The 15,099-nt window shown below is 42.8% G+C and overlaps 3 protein-coding genes across 3 annotated transcripts; 1 reads left to right on the forward strand and 2 right to left on the reverse strand. All coding sequences in view use genetic code 11, as the record gives it.

The window, feature by feature from the left end:
* Nucleotides 1–372: 372 nt before the first annotated feature.
* Nucleotides 373–3,847, reverse strand: EGR_03337 (Sterol O-acyltransferase; the record flags this gene model as incomplete). Its single annotated transcript, XM_024492586.1, has 3 exons — nucleotides 373–1,428; nucleotides 1,947–2,340; nucleotides 3,231–3,847. 3 exons carry the CDS (start codon nucleotides 3,845–3,847, stop codon nucleotides 373–375), a joined length of 2,067 nt encoding a protein of 688 aa, XP_024352987.1.
* Nucleotides 3,848–9,286: 5,439 nt separating this feature from the next.
* EGR_03338 (Actin-related protein 2/3 complex subunit 1A) lies at nucleotides 9,287–11,323 on the reverse strand (the record flags this gene model as incomplete). Its single annotated transcript, XM_024492587.1, has 5 exons — nucleotides 9,287–9,416; nucleotides 9,638–9,768; nucleotides 10,214–10,467; nucleotides 10,705–11,029; nucleotides 11,096–11,323. The coding sequence occupies 5 exons, from the start codon at nucleotides 11,321–11,323 to the stop codon at nucleotides 9,287–9,289; spliced, it is 1,068 nt and encodes a 355-aa protein (XP_024352988.1).
* Nucleotides 11,324–12,283: 960 nt separating this feature from the next.
* Nucleotides 12,284–13,650, forward strand: EGR_03339 (RNA phosphate cyclase; the record flags this gene model as incomplete). Its single annotated transcript, XM_024492588.1, has 8 exons — nucleotides 12,284–12,322; nucleotides 12,351–12,451; nucleotides 12,483–12,626; nucleotides 12,658–12,840; nucleotides 12,873–13,017; nucleotides 13,050–13,174; nucleotides 13,227–13,494; nucleotides 13,570–13,650. The coding sequence occupies 8 exons, from the start codon at nucleotides 12,284–12,286 to the stop codon at nucleotides 13,648–13,650; spliced, it is 1,086 nt and encodes a 361-aa protein (XP_024352989.1).
* Between the last annotated feature and the right edge of the window lie 1,449 nt (nucleotides 13,651–15,099).

Consider the following 15,099-nt stretch of genomic DNA (forward strand, 5'->3'; position numbering starts at 1 on the left):
AATTACTAGTCCCAGCAACCCACTCTGACACCACCTCTTTTTCTTAACTAATCGATAAGCTATTGACTACAGTGTACAATAAACACACCGAGAAGGAGCACGTATCCGCCCTCGGCTCTCGTCGACTACGTGAACTCAGAAGTAACACTGCCTAGTCTCAGATTGAATATTGTCGCTCCTTCACATTCACAACATAAGGTGTATCCCTTCTTCCAATGAACTTACTGAGGTGTGCACCATCGACAACCTCAAGAGCTCACCTCAATGCCTTTGTTATGACCTGTTATTTAGGAAAATGTTTATTGTCAGTAAAAAAGAGTTTGATAACACAGTTGTCCTGCCATAAAAAGATAATCATTAAATCCAAAATCATTAATTTCCGCAGAACCAGCTTCTGGGAATGAAGAGGTCAATCAATCCCTGAGCAGGAGGGCAGTTCTTCCTGGCGTACCACTCCATGGAGTAGAGACACATCAAAATGCCCATGCCCATGAACAAACCGGCCCAAAGTCCAACATTCCAAAGCCTCGAGCGTCCCCGTAAGTTGGCGATGGCAAAACCAACTCCACCGAATATAATAAAGAGGACGGGGTAAAAGAACCTAAAGACCACAGTGAGAACATATTCGTGCACAATGGCGGAAAGCATAAATACGGCCGTTTGCGCCAACATGCGTCTGTTTCGCCCACTTATCGCATAGACATCACGATAAACGTAAGTATAGAGCCAGTCGTGCACCACGACATTCCAGGTGCGATAGTAGGCACTGAATGTAATGCTGTTCCACCAGTCCTTGTAGAAGAGTCGATCACCAAAGCGCAAGAGCTCTGCAAATGCATTCAGCCAACAATGCAAAAAGGCGTAAAAATTGATGAGTAGGAGAAGTGCACCGGGAAGCATGCAACCGAAAGATGATGTGATCAGCTGGCGTAGAGAGAAGTTGAATTGCTCCGAACGTCCAAAGTTGGCGAAGTAAGCGAAGCAGAAGCGTGCAAAGATGAAGTAAGTGTAGACTATGCAGAGGCCCATTTGAAGAAGGTTTATTGTAACGAAGTGCCAACGAATGTAGGGAGTGCGGGGATAGGCACTGCGGTAGACAAGGGTGGGAGCGAAAAGAAAGTAGAGGTACTGGGAGAAGGGAGGGATAGGTATTCCGTTTGACATCGTGATCTCCACTTCCTCCGTCACACTGTCACCACACGCGCTGACCGGGAATCGCTCGTCCTCGGTTAACGGTCGCCGGCGACGACGACGAGCCTTTTCGTGCTCGCATTCCTCGCCCGAGAGCATTGCGCTCCCAATGTTGGCACGAACAAAAGCGTGAGACTTCATCATTAGCCGAATCTGCTCGAGGCACACTATTGCCGTAGAAGAAGGGGCAATATCGTATTTAAATATGAAGACCACCGGCAGTATTGCAAAGGCCACCTAAATTAAAATAGTCATGATCGTAATAACGCCAGATTTGATCTCTTTTATTATGGCCGCCATAGTTTGGCCACTGTTTTAAGATCTTGGAGATTACACTGCATTGGTCAAAACATCACATGACCTTCGCATGCAAAGCGGCATTATTTTATCAACAATTTTAACCAGGTTTCCGATTAACGTCCATTCGTGACTCCAATTAATGACTATAAGCTGGAACACGACTGACTTTAGTAACGGCAAAGTAGCGGAGCCTGATGGTACTGGTAAATTCTTATCAATAGCGCTGTCTGTGGTAACTTCACCGCTGACGCTGTCGGTTTAAAGGATGTTTACAGAGGCATCTGGTGGTAATGTAACCAAAATTGTCAACAAATTCGTCAAATAGGTAGGATTCTTCATAGAATCTCTGTCACGGCTTGTGGGTGCAGGCATGAGAACTCAGTGGGAGCGTTAGAAAAGTGAAGTCCGATAAAAGTATCTCAACCATATCCACAGCCGTGAACATCAAAACTCACTTGATAGATAACGTAAAGAATGACGAAGGCAAAGTCGAAGTTAGTGAACTTGTGGACAGGTTTCCTTTTCGACGCCCACATTATGAAGGCGAGGTAGACGAAAAGGCTTGTTGAAAGAAACATTGTGATCCAGCAGTGGAATACGTTGAAGAAGCCCTTAAAAGTCCACACAAGGAGTTCAAAGTGGTAGACATGCACCACACCGCCCTTCTCCACAACATCCGACAGAACAGTGTTCAGCGCAAAGATGAGCAGAACTGCGATGAAGATGTGGTAGACAGTTTCGATGTGGGAGATTTTAAAAAGGTCCGTCAGAACCGAATTTCGGTGGCAGAAGTTCTTCTCTGGAAGCCATTTATCCGATCCCGATGTAACCCTCAGTTTATCTGACATGCTGTAAGGGCAAAGAAGTCATTGGATTTCAGCCTTCGATTGAATATTACGTGATTATTTCATCTGATTTGCATATGTGACAATAGGGGACTCACGCAAGATGTCCTAGCAAACTGAAATGCAAAAACCCATAAAGTGGAACATCTTGTAATTTTCCCACGCTACTGGTTCAAAAGTAGATAGAAAGGTCGGCCTTCTGAATTTATTTATGTAACGTAAAGGCACTATTTAAATCAATTTTGAAGGTGATTTGCCTTAATCTCACCTTTTAAGTATCGAATTGAGTTTTCGGATTAGCAATTGGTGCCAAAAGTGAAGCCCTCATACCACCCAGAAATCTCGCCAAATTCCGATAAGTTGCTTAAGGAGGGGTTATAACGAAATTCACCTATTTCACCACACTAAAATAAACGCTGCCAAATTCTTCCATTCATTCGAGTAAAATTGGTAAACAGATTTAGTTATTTGAAAAAAAAAAAACAGGAAAAGCCTATTTTATATGCTTGATACCTATACGAGTGATGAGGAAAATCCTTGTATAAAACAAATGACGCAAGAGACGCATTGCATCCAACCCTCCGTCATTTTTTCTCATTGAATGTTTACTGTGACGCATTTGGAACGCCAAATAAGTTCATAAATCTCACTAATTCGCACACACAAACTAAATTTAAGACTTGAATATGGTGATTAACGAATTGGAAACCTTTATCTAATAGTGATAGCCTAGACGTAAATAACCTGTGTGAATACCAGAACCGAAGGAGACATCCAAGGCTTTAGACGAATGTGCTAATTGCATGACATGCTTGCACTCCTTTAAAAATATTTCCCAATGGATGTGTCGATGTAATCAAACCCCTTGAGAGAGATTAGTGCATTGTAGCTTACTTGGATTTCAGCCGGTTGGAATTCCCCACCAAATTCTCCGCTTCGGAGTGCTTCAGAATACGGTCCACAGCATTCTCAAGAACTCTCTGGAGCTGGTAGCTGAAATCTTGTGTAAGTTCCGTGCGTAGCTGATTGTACAGCTCCAGGGCAAGCATGGAAGTCTTTCGTCCCACCTCGCTTTCATTAGGGCTATCTGAGGTATCCACCTCATTTATCAGCTCAGTATGGTGAGAACAATTGTGTAGGCTCGTCTGCAAGTCTGGTTCACCAGAAACATTAGTTATTTCGTCCTGTGTGGCCGTATCTTTTCCAATGTTAGTAGAGTCGGAGGACTGACATTTAAAAAATTCCACACCGCTTACCGGTTTTGTCAGGTGGGAGCGATTCCGCACTTCCGTCTGCGGCTCAGGGTCATGGAAGGTATGCTCTATTTCGTCCGTTACGGTTTGGGAAGTATCATTGTCACCATGTTTCGAAGAATGAATAGCCGAAGACGCCATCTCATTTACCGGCTTCTTGATGCAGGAGCAATTATGCACCCCTGTTTGGGGTTCCAAGCCGCCTGAGACCTGCTCCGCTTCGTCGGGCGCGGTACTTAGGTTCGCGGTGTCGGTCATTGGATTGCACTTTTCAAGAAGTATTTTCTAATTTAAAACAGAAAGAGAATGCATTTGCAAAAAATCTTAAAAGGAAACATTTTCAGTTTCTCTTCGATTCCTTTTCTACTACGGACATTTGCTGATTTTACTAGAAACCAGAATCAATTCACGATTGACAGTTTGAATGGTGTCAATGGTTAGCCGCTGGCAAAAGCAAAACAAGTTTGCTTCAAATCGTACAGATGGCACTTAATCACGGCAGGTTGAGGAACAAAATGCAAACGATCCTCTCAGTTTACCTAAACACTGTTGACAGATTTATCCAAATAGACTTTCATAAACCATATTCCTTTTCTAGTACAATGGTTTTGTTACCGGTGGAGTTGTCAAAATGGTGAAAAGTCTGATCGGTTTTATGCGCTTAGAAGTTTCGCGATCCAATGGAAGTTAAACTGTCCTGACAAAAATCCAAATTGTATTGCCTGCTTAAAATCCATTGCAACTTTTATGGCAGGTGGCGGTGTAGCAATTTGATATTGGGTAGTGCTTCTAGGATGATCGACTCAATCTCAAACCTTTACGTAGTTTTGCGACATTTCGGAAGTCCATATAATTAGTAAAAGTTGCACAAAAGGTAAAGTTGTGTACAGACGATGTAGTTTTCAGTCTAAAGGTTTCCAAATGGGTGATTCAGCGGGAGTATTAAATACATCCGCTGACTTAAAAAGCAACATTAAATGCGGTTTACTACTGAAATGTTGGTGACACCGGTGTGAGATCTTACTCCAAATCATGGTTCAATGAAAATCACCGTGTCTAATAGCAAATACGCCTCAAAAGGTTGGAAGATTTGTCTACAATTTGTGGCGAACGTGGTATTTGATGCCCTCAAGATGGCCAGACAGGGGGAGTTATAATGTATGAAAAAGTTATTACTCTTTTCTTATGCGCATTGTCAAAATACGTTTCGTTGAACAATTTCAGCTAAACATATGGGGTGTTCTGCTTATAACCTTCCGATTTGCTATTCAATCATCACTGAACGAGTTAGCAAGCCCCGAGAAGGAAAGAATTTGAGACTCCACGGCTATTAAATAGGCACTGCGTTACCTTTCTTGAGCCTTGTGTGGTATTCACCCGTATCCAATTCACTTTACAAGCATAAAACACGCATGCGCACTTAAAAAACGACTCTCCTTTAAATCCTGTTGATCTTGCGTTTAAACGTTAAAAAGTTTGCTAGACCCTGTGTAATAACAATGCAAAATAATGACGTTACTCCTGCTGACTTCTTCAGGGTCCTCGATCCCCTTCATCAAATGACCTTAAACAAAAATCATGATGTAATAACATATGGAAAGCAGAAATTGCTCGTGAACTCAATCAAACAACTTTCTACAGAAAGCCTTTAGAGCGCGTTTTACAAGCGCAATTCATAAGAGGATGGAGAATGGTGCTTCTAAAACGACTGGATTATCACAAAGGCATCGTGACAAAACAAGCGTTGAGCAGGCGTACCTTTCAAGCATTCATAAATATCTTGGCGTCAAAACATGGAATTGACACCTTGACAGCAAAAAAATTAAATCAATCTTAGTAAGCACCAAAAAAGGTAGAATTTTGTAGAATTCATGTAGTCTACTAGACTAAGTAGGCTTGGTTTCGCTCACTGACCCCTCTAACTGAAGTGCTACGCCGAAGGCCGCAAGTAGTTGCAGCAACCCACAGCATGATGGCTGAAATCAGATGGTAAACCTCATGTAGTGTGATGCGGATGAACTCTAGCCGTTTGCGGAGAGAGATGTTGGTTACTCACACGATTCTGATGAAATTGACTGACTTTATAACTTTGTAGGAGGTTACACTGACCTCCTGTCTGCTCTGACCAGCGGAGAGGAGTCACGGAGGCTCATCAAAAACTGGCTCAAGTAGATACGACGATAAGCCGAAACAAAATTACTATCTGCTTTCAGTCTAGAGCATGCAGTAGGTGTTCGAGGATAAAGATAATAAAGGAAAGAAGCACCACGCAGTAGCCGCGGCTTAGACTGCGTCCCAGTTCGGGGTTTGATAAAATGTGGAGCAAGTTTTGTAGTGGAAAGCTAAAGAGTTTTTGGGAAATTAAAGTTTCCTACCAGCTTAACGTGATCTGCTGGTAACGAAGACAATTGACTCTCCTCTACTAAAATCGCTTCACGAGAGTCTGGTTGATAGATTATGCTGCACCACGTCAAAAGTGAAGGTGATTTAGAAACCAAAACGGGCTTACGTTTGCCCAAAGGCTTTTGACTAGGAGTCAGGTAAAAGGCCTTTCTCTTACTATAGCGCATTTCGTGTTTTCTCAACTAAGAAAGCCAAATTTCATTACTTCACAGGGGTGCTAACTAACCATGACTCAAATGTTTTCAACGGTAAACCAGTCAACTTTTCAAACAATGTATTTACACTGGTGAAAACGGTTTATTCATAACACACCAAGGTGCAACAAGCTTTAAGTACCAACAGAGACTAATAAACTGGAGATAAATGGCGTCACCACCTTAAAACTATGCAGTTGAATTCAAGTACGCTTAATGATGGTGGATATGATTTTTCGCATAAATGTTACTAAATATGTGCATCAAGTGTGTGGAATGAAACTCACTCCAAGCGCGAGAATCTTCCTCCACGGTGGAACGGTCAGTCAAGAACTGCGCGCGTCAGTGCACGCTGAAATGAGTGGAGAGTTTGACAAGCCGCGGTCACTGCGGTGTGCTTATGCTGCACTCGTGTGTGCCGGCGGCGCGCTGATTGGTCCGTCACCGGTGTGCGAGATCTCGCCACCGCGCTCCTCCCGCAAGCCGCACTCGGCCTTCGACAGTCAATTGCGCCTCTCCGCACGCATCGATTTTCGACTGCGAGGTGTCAAGGCACCGCCAAGGCCACAACCTTTACATGCGGTGTAATACACTATGGACTAATTTACATTACAAAAGGAGCAAAATTTATTCCTTGGTAGAAGGCACTTGCGATTCAGCATCTAAAACTGCAGATAACCTCATACACCCTGATCAAGTTTAAAAGTCTTGGGTACTTTAATCAATTTCTCATTCGAGGAATGAAGATTTTTACCCCCTGGTTTCTAGATGCCATTCCGAATAAAGTAAATTGGAATGAAGGTTTTCAACAGGAAACTGACGTCAAAATCTAATTTTCCGTATTAATGCTCATACGACCACCTAGTTACCTTATAAACGCGGATTACCGAAATTCCGCGCGGGTTGCTTGGTATTTTCGGGTGATTAGCAGTCCATAATATTCCAGCTAAAACCACTGTTTCTGAAAAATATCGTCGCCGATATGTGAGTTTCACGTAAATTACAATGGTTCTGCTTCAGTATTAGCTATCACGATTACGGACACTGCCGAATATGCAGCGGAGGCGTCCACTCGGCTGCGTTTCTTAAGGAGTAATTCTCGGAGTAAAAAAGATTTGGCTCCCGCTATTTAAATTGTGCATGACTAAGATGCACGCACATGCCGACCTCTTTTGTAGACGGAGATGCAGCAAGGTGTAGGTCAAAAAAGTCATCTTCAGACCGATTACTCACCCCCTCTCCACGGTTGAGAGCGGAGCTCTTGAGGCAAGACCCGTTGTCTACAAAATGTCCAGCTTCTAAACGTAAGCAAAGCTGGGTATGACGGCATATTTGAACTTACTTCTTGAGCTTGGTAATCAACTTAGATGGCTGAATGGAGTATTTTTGCCCATGTGACTAACGCCAATTAAGTGTTTGATGCTCCTCCGACCCAGCGCATACCCTCACTCACTTTGTCAGGAGAGCTTTAACAACAAAAGCGTCACATTCTATTGGGAAAGAAACCAGTGATCTTGCTTGATGTTTGGATGTGCAAATATAAAGCGACTTGTTCACTGTGTGAAGTCTTGAATTTGGATGATGGAATTTACCGTTCAATGGCAAATGTTTCATACGATGCCATTCACTCGTGTGTCATCACCGCCGCCGCCCATTTTACCAGGTAGTGAAACAGGGGAAAAATGAATAGTGATCCCATGTCCAAAATTCCGTTACGATTGTAATGCTTTGGGTAAATAGTCAAAAGCTGCGGGTCTTACAACCCAACATCACAAAGTACATTACCAATATAACAGGCAACTGGGAGAAATCTAATCACCTGAAGACGCGTTTTGCATTGCAACATCATTAAGTGGGTGTTTGAAAGTGAAGTTTCATCACACCATTTCAGTGCTACCTGCATCACAACCCATGGCGCTATCCGTGGCGTGACTGAGGTCGCTTGAAGGTTAATCGCTTAAATTGACAAATGGAGGAGATACAAGTGAATTCATGCAACAGATGAAGCGAAATCACTTCAAGTCAAGCTGATTGCAATTCCTTCATTACTGTCCTCTCACAAGCAAGACAAGACCTCTCCTACTCACAAACATGCATAATTCCGAATCTGCGTGTCAGGTGCGTAAAGAGTACCCCAATCCCTATCAAGTAGTGCCTAAAGACTGATTCCAAAAAAGGTATTGAGAGCCCAAAATGCAAATCGTACATGACCGAGAGAGCCACTTCTGCGAGAAGAGAAACACACTGAGATCACGGTGACACGATTGACAGATGCTAGCGAAACATCCCAAAATCGAAGATCCGCAGTAAACTAATTCTAAGAGCATAACATTTTGGGTTCAGATTACAAGTGACATGTCTAAATCGCTGAAAGGCTGGTGCTCTCGGATCTTGCATGAACACTTGCGGCATATGGCGTTCACACCTGCACCGGAACATAAAGTAATGCTTGACATTAATCAGTTCCTAATGTTCCCATTTAAATATCCACAAACAAAAGTTCTGCTGTATCAAACATCCATAAGTTTCTAACGTGTAAAAAAACCCTGAGGTATTTCGAATTAAGTTAAAATAAAGAAACACTAGGTGTCACCCTTAATGATTCTCGATCTCGGTAAGCCGTTACCACAGCAAAGCCGACAAAGTTTAACTAATTTATGTAGAAGGTTGAAATCCGGCATCGCTTGTGACAAGTCCTCCGTACGCCAGCATCCTTAGTGGTTCCCTAACACCTTACCCACCGCGTGACACCGTGTCCAACTCGGGGAGGTTCAAGTGTCGGAAAGGGGGCTCTAGGGCCTACCTTGAGGAATTTTAAGTGGATTTCTGGAGTAAATATAAAATGCCAAACGTCATTTAAAAAATCCCAACTCAAAAAAGCATCGTAGGATTTTTCAATCTTTATTTTCAAATTAAAGACTTAATTTGCATATAAAAAGTTTCAAGTAAGAAGTGAAGTGAATGGCCAGTCGTAAGCTGAGGTAAGGGAAATGGTGCAAGAACGGTAACGCAGCAAAGTATCAAGACTTATTGGTTTTGCGAATGGAAGATAAGTCCGTACGTTGCCAAGGCGGTTTAGAATCAAAGCCTTTGGCGACATTCAGTTGATTGTAAGACCCGCGATTTGTGAGGGCAAAGAGTCCATGTCCCAAATAACCAATTGGCCATCTCGACCAATCGAGGTGACCTGAAGAGCCTTTGATCTATTGCCTTTCATGATACACAGCTCACTAAATAAGCAGTAAAATACCGCCATTAGATGAGCCTCAACATATCCTTGAACAGCATTTCTATCCAACACTAAAACGGGCGTAGATGTGTCACCTTAGACCCCCATTAAATCGGTTTGAATTTGCAAAGGATAGGGTATCTATCCACCTGGCTTGAGCCCCTAGACAAATTAGACTGAAGAGTTCGTTTAAGTATAGAAGGGTGAGAACACGTGACTTACGTGATAGAGTTTTGGTGAATAGTGGTAAGACGCGTATCAGCGGTGTCAGTGGTAGCCATACGATCAATATTTTGGAAATGGCTAAACGCCGAAACCTTGGTTGCACCTTGAGACTCACTCTTAAGGTCGATCTAAATAGAAACACAACGATATTCACGAACGCCAGTGCTTCACTTCAACTTTAGATGAGGCTAACCCGGTCTAGGAGGACAATATTTGTAAATGTCCGTTTAAAATCAAAACAACACTAAAATTTCTAATTAAATGACACCCATGAAGACTGATAATCGGAATATGGCATGGAAATTAGGCAAAAGAGTAGAATAAAACGCATTGCACTCAACGATTTACGGCAACTTTTAATTGGTACTTAGTTTATAAAAGTAAGCTGTTTTGATGTGAAGGTTTGGAAATTGGTAACGCTCCAGCTGAAAAATGAAAATAATTGGCATACGCTTGGCTTTTATACAGACAGCACAAAATCAAAATGAAATGCACCACAAACCTCGCATAGACAGCTTTTTAGGATATGTAATTTAAAGAACAGAAAGGATAGGTAGACCAGCAATAGGGTACCATTTTGCCTTCTGAAATCCCCTTCATCGGTCCGTAATAGTTGAATAGAATAGGACAGCAATCATGGCCAGCGCCGAGGACGCTGTTTGGTGCCACCCAGACGCAACTTAGAAGGGGAAGATAATGCGTACGAATAGTTCGCACGACCGGTGGGTTACCGGTCCTGGCCTCTGCAATGCTCAAAGAGCAGTCATGACCCGCCCAAGCCAGTTTATTACCATCAGCAGAAAAGCAGACACAGTGAATCCACGAGCCTGAAGCGCAGGAATGGAACGAGTAAAGAAGGTACGATTCTTAAGATCCGCGGGGAGCATAATAGTTTGACGCGACTCAAGAGAAGCATAATGACTTTGTCAGGCAACCTATTACAGATTGCGTTTTTTAATGCGCCTGCCCATAGGCTGCGTAGATGAGACGTAATTAAGATGGATAATAACAGAAGAAACCGGGAATCGGTACCCGCAAAATCACCATAAGCAATGCATACTCACCATGGCCATTGTAAGCCTCAAAAAGAAGAGTCTGGAAAGAACTTTTAACACCCCAGGCGGAATCACTATCCCCAGAATCCGTTTCTTTGATAAAAGCTGAGAAGACACGAACACGATAATCGGTGGAACCACAAGCTAAAAGAGTATTGTTGGGATGCCAGTCAACACAGGTGATTGTAGACTTCATGGTCTTTCTGATTTGCTTCGGGACCCACCAGTCCTGTTCCTTCTCGAAAAAGCACACGGAAACAATCTTGCTTCCTGAACCGACGGCGAACTTATTCCCAAGCGGTGACCATTTTACACAGAGGGCAGCTCTATTTATCTAAGAAATCACATATTTGCAGTGGTAAGGGAAAAAAGCAAATATAAGTGTTCAAAATTTGCGAACCTGCAAGGCCACAAGTGTAGGCTTCCATTTACCATCAGGGGTCTGCTTCCAAACATAAGCATTTCTGTCAGCTGAACACGAGACAATCTGATTTGAGGTGGCACACCAATCGATCCCCATAACTAGAGCGGAGTGTTCTTTAAGTGTGTCGACCAATTTAAATCGATCACCCGAAGACTTCGGAACGGAGAGAATGTACACATTGCTGGTATTTATTGATATTGCCATCAATGAGGCGTCCTTATTGAATGCGTGACAAACCAAAGCATCATTTCCGATCCAAAAATGTTTTGCCATCTAGACAGGAAGAAGAAAGAACAAGTTCAACTGCCCCGGCTAATGCAGATTTTTAAGGATGGGAAATGAATAAAAGGAACCCACAACCTCAACTTCGCGGGTGGATTATAACGTGCTTAAACGTTCAAACATGGGCTTGCATAGACTCTAATCAAAAAATGCTTTTGTAGTTAATATGCAGCCTTTTTAATGCAATTGATATGTTTAGACTTAATATTTTATAAAAAACTGCTTTTAAACAACCTGAATTATTAAAGTTATTATCCACTTGGGCATGCAACAGTAGTCCTTTAAGTACTTCGCATTACTGTTACTAAGATCATTTAGGTAATTTTACTATAATATAAATTTTATCTTAAAACACCCCGCTTATAAACAGTAATTCAGGTAACGGATTCCAAAACACTGCGGAATCTTGGTAATTGCACCTTTGACCCCTAATACTGCTTAGTTGACAACTTAATTGCAGATATTAAGTTAAAATATACCCATCTTTCGACTCTTTTCCATCTACTCAGTCAAATTTTTTGCACTTTTGGTTGAATTATGATTAATACTATGACGCTTTGCATGTTGAATTGATCAAAATCCTTCTAATTTCTGCATTTCAAATGATTAACTGCATCTTATAACCAAGTGGCTATGAAATAGCATTCCTTTGCTTTGAACTTAGGGTGTAGAGCTACTGCCGCCGCTTTGAGTTAAAAATATCGCCTAATAGTGAGTTACATTGCTGTCTTTAAACACATCATATTTGACTTTGATATTATTAGACACTTCATTCGATGTCCTCTAAACCTATATCTTCACGATCCTTCTGCCTACTTTTGGTAAGGTGGGGCCGAAGGTCGTTCTCGTCTGAATTTGGTTCGGTCTCAAGTACGTTGCTGAATGAGAAGGGTAGCAATTGATGGGTCGCTTTTGGAAGGTGTAGGTAACAGTAGACGTTTATTTTTAGGGTGGCCAAATTCTCAGGAATGCGGCTGCCTTATCTGCAGTGTGTCAGCGCCCTATAGAGATTACTAAAATCCGCGCAGGGCGATTAAGTCCCGGTTTGCGGTACTTATTTTTAAGCACTAATAATTTCTAGTAATCAGCATATGCTTGGCTTGCAGTTGGCCGCAAAAATTTGCAACGGAAGGCTTGAAGGATGCTTCGCCAATTCAATGAATGTGTCCTTTGATCCGCAAAGTGTCGAAGGTGGAGAATATGAGTGTGATGTCAAGACTGCGGGGTATTAGCTCCTCACCTTCTATTTCTTGCAGTTCTGTAGCACTGGTTATGCAAGTGTGTATCCCAATACTTGCCTTCGCTAAGACAAAAAGTGTTGTTTCTCTGTGCGGTGGTACCAATGCGGACTTCGCCCCACCGATTGACTATATGATAGATGTCACCGCATTTTACTATCGAAAATTCGGGATAAGTTTTCGCACAGAAATTCGTGAACGGTAATTCTTAGTAATTTGTTGCATTCTACTAGTGGCTACTATCCACGCGGAGGTGGTTTAGTTCACGTTAGTGTCGATCCAATCAGTGATAAACTCTCTCCGGTCACTCTCACGGATATGGGTCAGGTCGTGAAAATAACTGGCTCAGCTTTTGTGGCTGGGAAAGTGCCAACAAAGGTAAGGACTTTTGAATGCGTCACTTGTAGCAGGTTGCGGATATAATGGGTTCGGCTGGCCACGAAATCTTGAACATTCATTTCCCAGGCGTTCCTATTGATATCAAAACTTTTCGTGCTCCGGATAATTCTTGTCATGGAAGCGCTTCGGCATTTATGTGAGTTTTTGCGATAAAACGAAACCCACTAAATCATTCAAATTCGTGACAGGTTCCTTGTTGAAACTTCCACTGGGTGTCGCTTAGCAGTGTCGCGACTGGGCAGTAGCCGCGGCCCTTCCGCCCATGATTTAGTCGCAGATGCGATTAATTTGGAGTTGATACCATGCATCGATTCCGGTGCCTGTTGTGATAACTTCATGCAGGATCAGTTGATTCTACCCATGGCGTTAGCTCACGGAACGTCAGTGATTCGCACTACCCCTCTCACGCTGCACACGCAGTCAGCAATATATGTTGCGGAGCAACTCCTGCCTTCCGTAAGTTTATTTCCCCTAATGTTTTCAAACGCCTATTTAGTAAGTGGCAAAATAGGCGTTTATTGCCGCTTTTAGGTTAAGTTCAACGTTGAAACACTACCGGACCAAAAATCGGTCTTGCTGTCGTGCACGGGAGTTGGAGCTGAACCACAATAGTGCAGTGTGATATTGGAAATATAAGTATTTCTTGGTATTCTAACGCAGAACAATGGTTTACCTGTTAAGTGTCCTTTAGCCTATTTTTTCTGGTCTTTTGTGTTCAAGTTGCTTTACGAAACACCACAATACCATTTTTGTGGGAAATGAACATTCACTTAGGGGAAATGAATGGATGGTTGTTGATGCAAGAACATCCGGGCAAGAGTAGAGTCCAACGAAGTGCTTGCCTCCGACTCCGCACCAAACAGATTCATCGATTTGAAATGTCAGTTATGTCTAAGACTAATCGGTACAGAAGACCTGGGATTCTACTGGCATGGTTGAAAGGCCATGCCTCAGAGCGCAAGCAGACTGCGAAAAATCAAACGTCTCGTAGTTCAAGCCAGTTTAAAAAGACACCACATGGTCCCTGTCTTCTTTTGAGCGTTATCCTCGGCGCTCCTCTTGGTCAAGCTGTCGCGTCGGCCGTCACAGCACAGTCGGTGATTTAAGAGGGGCGTAAAACACCCGCGAACCAGCAGCGCCAGCTATTCACTGTGCTTACGTGTGAGAAGACATTTCGTCCCAACGTCGCCGCTGGATCCGAGCAATAGCATTGTACTCGGAGTTTCGTCTTATTTGTAAGCAGTACAGTGAAGAGGGTTTACACTGGCTCCATATTGCTGAGGGCTGAATGACGCACTACAATGAGGACAGCTGTAGGCTAATCGCTAGCCTTCAGGAAATTTCCCTGAAATCAGAGTAATTGGATAAAGCAGGGTGCGGCACACCTTTGGAAAAGGTGAGACGATCTACAGGCCATTCGGGCGAATAATCTTACTTGACAAATTATCATCGACGCATATACAACGGGACTGATAGGTTACGAAGTCAACGGCATTTCAATTCAGACAATGTCCAACCAAGAAGTTGGTCTCATCTGCTCAAAAAATCCTAGATGACACTTGAGTATGCACCACAAGTGGCACACACATATTTACATGTGAAATAAGTAAAATTTTCTCTAAAATATTACATAAAAAGGACAGATTAGTGGCTATAACTGGTCTTCCAGTACAATGGAGGCGGCATTAGAACCAAGTCTTCTTTTCTGCAAACGGTAGGGGCTACCCATTTGGAATGACGTTTATGCCGGTGGAGACTCAAGCACCTCATCTTAGAACCTGGATAGAGGAGAGCTTTGACGTCAAAGATGCAAGAATAGGGTAGGAACTGATTCGGTTGATCAACTACGGCTATGATCAAATTTATGAATTTGGTCCAGAAAGTGGAGAAAATGCCTAGGCCGAATATGTGACGATTCTCCGTGGTGAATGTTTTGGAATTTTATTGTTGATAGTTGAAAGTAAATTCGGCGTTGCAAAAAGACAGGATGATAGTCCTCCTGATTTCAGAAAAGGCGCAATCAGGTTGCATTTTGACGACAATCAGGATGTTGCAGACCAT

Source organism: Echinococcus granulosus, assembly GCF_000524195.1.
Source record: "Echinococcus granulosus chromosome Unknown EG_S00017, whole genome shotgun sequence".
Classification (NCBI taxonomy): domain Eukaryota; kingdom Metazoa; phylum Platyhelminthes; class Cestoda; order Cyclophyllidea; family Taeniidae; genus Echinococcus; species Echinococcus granulosus.